Raw genomic sequence first — 2,909 nt, forward strand, 5'->3', positions numbered from 1 at the left:
GCTCTTTCAATCTATTTGAACACGAGAGCTTCTATCAGTGTTTCTGCTGTAATTGGCATGTGTTTTCAGTAATTATCTAAGATACATAGCCATGAGCACTGCCTTGACATAGTTTCTGAATACTCTTGTTTTGCTTTTATTTTACTCCAGGTTAGGAATAAAGGTGCAAAACCTAAGAAGAAAGTTCCTGCTCATAAGGGTTTGAGCAAGTCAGATTACATTGATAATGATGATGCACTGAGGCAGGCAAGTTTGAATGAATTTCTTAATAAATATTCTTTTCCATTGCCAGCTTTAGGTCGAGTGTTTGTTCCAGTAGACCATTAAACAACTAATGCAAGAATGGCCCTATTCTATTAGACAGAAAGAAGTATACTAATTCTTTAGCATTAATATGCAGGCAATCGCTCTTTCGTTACAAGAGTCTGCAGGACTTTCAGACGTGGTCCATTGTGGGCCTTTGAAATGCTCTGAAGCTGATGTAATGAATGCTCAACTTAATGAGAAGGACGTACACGAATTTAGGAAGACACAGAAAAGAGGAAGAGAAAAAAATTGGTTTGTTTTGGGCTTAAAATTATTTTATCATGCACAGATCTTTTTCCTTTTTTCCCATTCTTCGTTCTCTCACCTTGTATTTTGATGATTTGCTTTTTATTCCAGGTGAGCAGTTTGGTAGTCGGGTGCAAATGACTGAAGATGAACTGGTTGTGAACTTCTTTCAGTTTGATGGTAATTTCTGCTGCCACTGTCTTGTGTGTGTGCGTGTGTAGAAAGAAATACAAATGGAGAGAATCTGGTATTCAGGTTCAAGAACCAATTAATAGGAACTATATAAAGATCTATAGGGAAAACTATAACTAAAAGATGTTTTGATTTTGAAAAATGCAGGTATCAGCAGGATTCACATTTGAATATGTGTTTTTATACACTAGTCTCTTTAACTTATGCTGTAATTTCATTTTTGTTAATTTAGTTTAGATGTATTTCATTTCAATTGGACAGATTAGGTCTTACTTTCAAATCTTTACCAGCCAAAAAAGGCAATATTCCTATTTGTGGTATTACTTTGTTTTCTTAAAGAGATTTTTGGTCACTGATGAGAGTATTGGCATGAAGATACATGGAAGGGGGGCATAACTGTGAGGGATATCGAAAGAGTAGCGAATGCTTATGATTTTATGTGGACTGAGCAGGAGTTGTCTGACATGATTCATTACTTCGATAGTGACAGAGATGGGAAGGTTCGTTCCTGCTGCTCTTTGATCTCTCTCTCTCTCTCTCGATAATATGAATAAGTAAAGATAAGTAGTTTTCAATGAAAAGTGTGTAAAATTTTTCTGGATACTAATAGTGTGCCCATGCGATGAACGAATTAATGAATATTAAAGAAAAATATTTTGCTAATATCATGAAATTTTTTTTTTTTTTTGCCAGTATCATGAAAATTGAACAATAAGAAAGATATCACATTTAAATAAGTAATATATATTTAAAGTTTGGTAGATTACTACACATACTAATACATGTGTAGACATATATATATATTTATATTTTATGATGTTCATACTAATATATATATATATATATATATATATATATATATATATATATATATATATTACATTTTAATCGTCTATTGAATTAAGTCTACTTCTGTAACTGACTTCATTGCAGCTAAGTCTCGAAGATTTTCGAAAGATTGTTGGTAGATGCAACATGATAAAAGGGCCTGAAAGTTCTTGAATGGTTCTAAGTATTGACAATCTAATTGAACAGATCAATCGGAGGTATGGTTAGGATTTTGCAAATATGTGTGATATGATGATTTATTGATCTGTTTATTTTATTTTCCTACCAAAAACTAAGATAGCCTTTTTTCCCTCTTCACTTTTCCTACAGGCAAGTAGGTTTTTCAAGCTCAGCAACACATTGATATCTAGAAACAAGTTTGTGATTCTTTGGATTGACTTTGTAGCTAAGCAATGAATGCATCCTTGAATATATAATATGTTTACCTTGTGAATTGGAAAAGGCTACATGTCTGGTGCATTGCTTTTAAGGAGCCATGGGCTGTTCCAATATGAAGAAAAAGAGGCCCCTTCGACTTATTAGCAATGATTTTATCATTTTTCCAGGTTTTCGTTACTTTTTCCAGTGAAGGAATTTATTGGTAAATATTAGCTAGTGATTTTTTTGAGCTCATAGTAAAGTGCTTTATTTGTCTTATTTTTTTGCCGAAGTATTTGTCTTTCTTTTGTTATTGGACCTGGGATGATCATTCATATATAAGGGTTTGGCTTATCTCTAGTATTTTTTAAATTGGAAATATCTTTTTGTTTTAAATATATAATGACAAGAAAACAAAAAAAAAAAAAAAAAAAAAAATATATATATATATATATATATATATATATATATATATATATATAATGGCAAGCAATGATGAATTTTAATTTCTACATTTTATTTAGTTAGTGATTGATGTGGCAATCTTTCATTAAAATAAAAGGAAATTTTAGTTTAAAAAGTACTAAAGATATGCCAAACCCCATGTATAAAGGCCAGTTATTATATGATTATGCATATTGAATTTGGTTGTGAATTGTTGTAAGTTGCCATGGTATGCATGTGCAGCATGTTGCTCAACCTCATTCATTCATTGATTTGCGAGCATGAGTTGAAACATAAAGACATAAATCAACACATTGAAAGACTAGAATATCAGTCAATGTGTTAACCATGTGTCTAATTAGATTCAATTAGCTCCAAGGGGTGCTCGAAAGTGTTTGAAAAACATTATACTAGACAATGTCATTCAAAATGCCAGGGTTAAAAGACTAAAAAATTGTTAGCATCACAAGTTTAGGGGAAAAAAAAACTCCCAATTCTAGGAGCACGGTGGACTG

The 2,909-nt window shown here is 31.8% G+C and overlaps 1 protein-coding gene across 1 annotated transcript; it reads left to right on the forward strand.

Moving 5' to 3' along the window:
* Nucleotides 1-668: 668 nt before the first annotated feature.
* On the forward strand, nucleotides 669-1,793 carry LOC142615690 (calmodulin-like protein 1). The gene is made up of 3 exons (XM_075788450.1): nucleotides 669-732; nucleotides 1,120-1,244; nucleotides 1,678-1,793. The coding sequence occupies exons 1-3, from the start codon at nucleotides 690-692 to the stop codon at nucleotides 1,744-1,746; spliced, it is 237 nt and encodes a 78-aa protein (XP_075644565.1). The 5' UTR covers nucleotides 669-689; the 3' UTR covers nucleotides 1,747-1,793.
* Nucleotides 1,794-2,909: the final 1,116 nt, after the last annotated feature.

This window comes from Castanea sativa, chromosome 11 (assembly GCF_040712315.1).
Source record: "Castanea sativa cultivar Marrone di Chiusa Pesio chromosome 11, ASM4071231v1".
Taxonomy (NCBI): Eukaryota; Viridiplantae; Streptophyta; class Magnoliopsida; order Fagales; family Fagaceae; genus Castanea; species Castanea sativa.

Excerpts from the sequence above, each read along its gene's own strand:
- LOC142615690 (XM_075788450.1), top strand. The coding sequence starts at position 690 with ATGACTGAAGATGAACTGGTTGTGAACTTCTTTCAGTTTGATG. Across the intron at positions 733-1,119 it reads GAACTTCTTTCAGTTTGATG|ATACATGGAAGGGGGGCATA; the intron begins GTAATTTCTGCT and ends ATTGGCATGAAG. Across the intron at positions 1,245-1,677 it reads ATAGTGACAGAGATGGGAAG|CTAAGTCTCGAAGATTTTCG; the intron begins GTTCGTTCCTGC and ends ACTTCATTGCAG.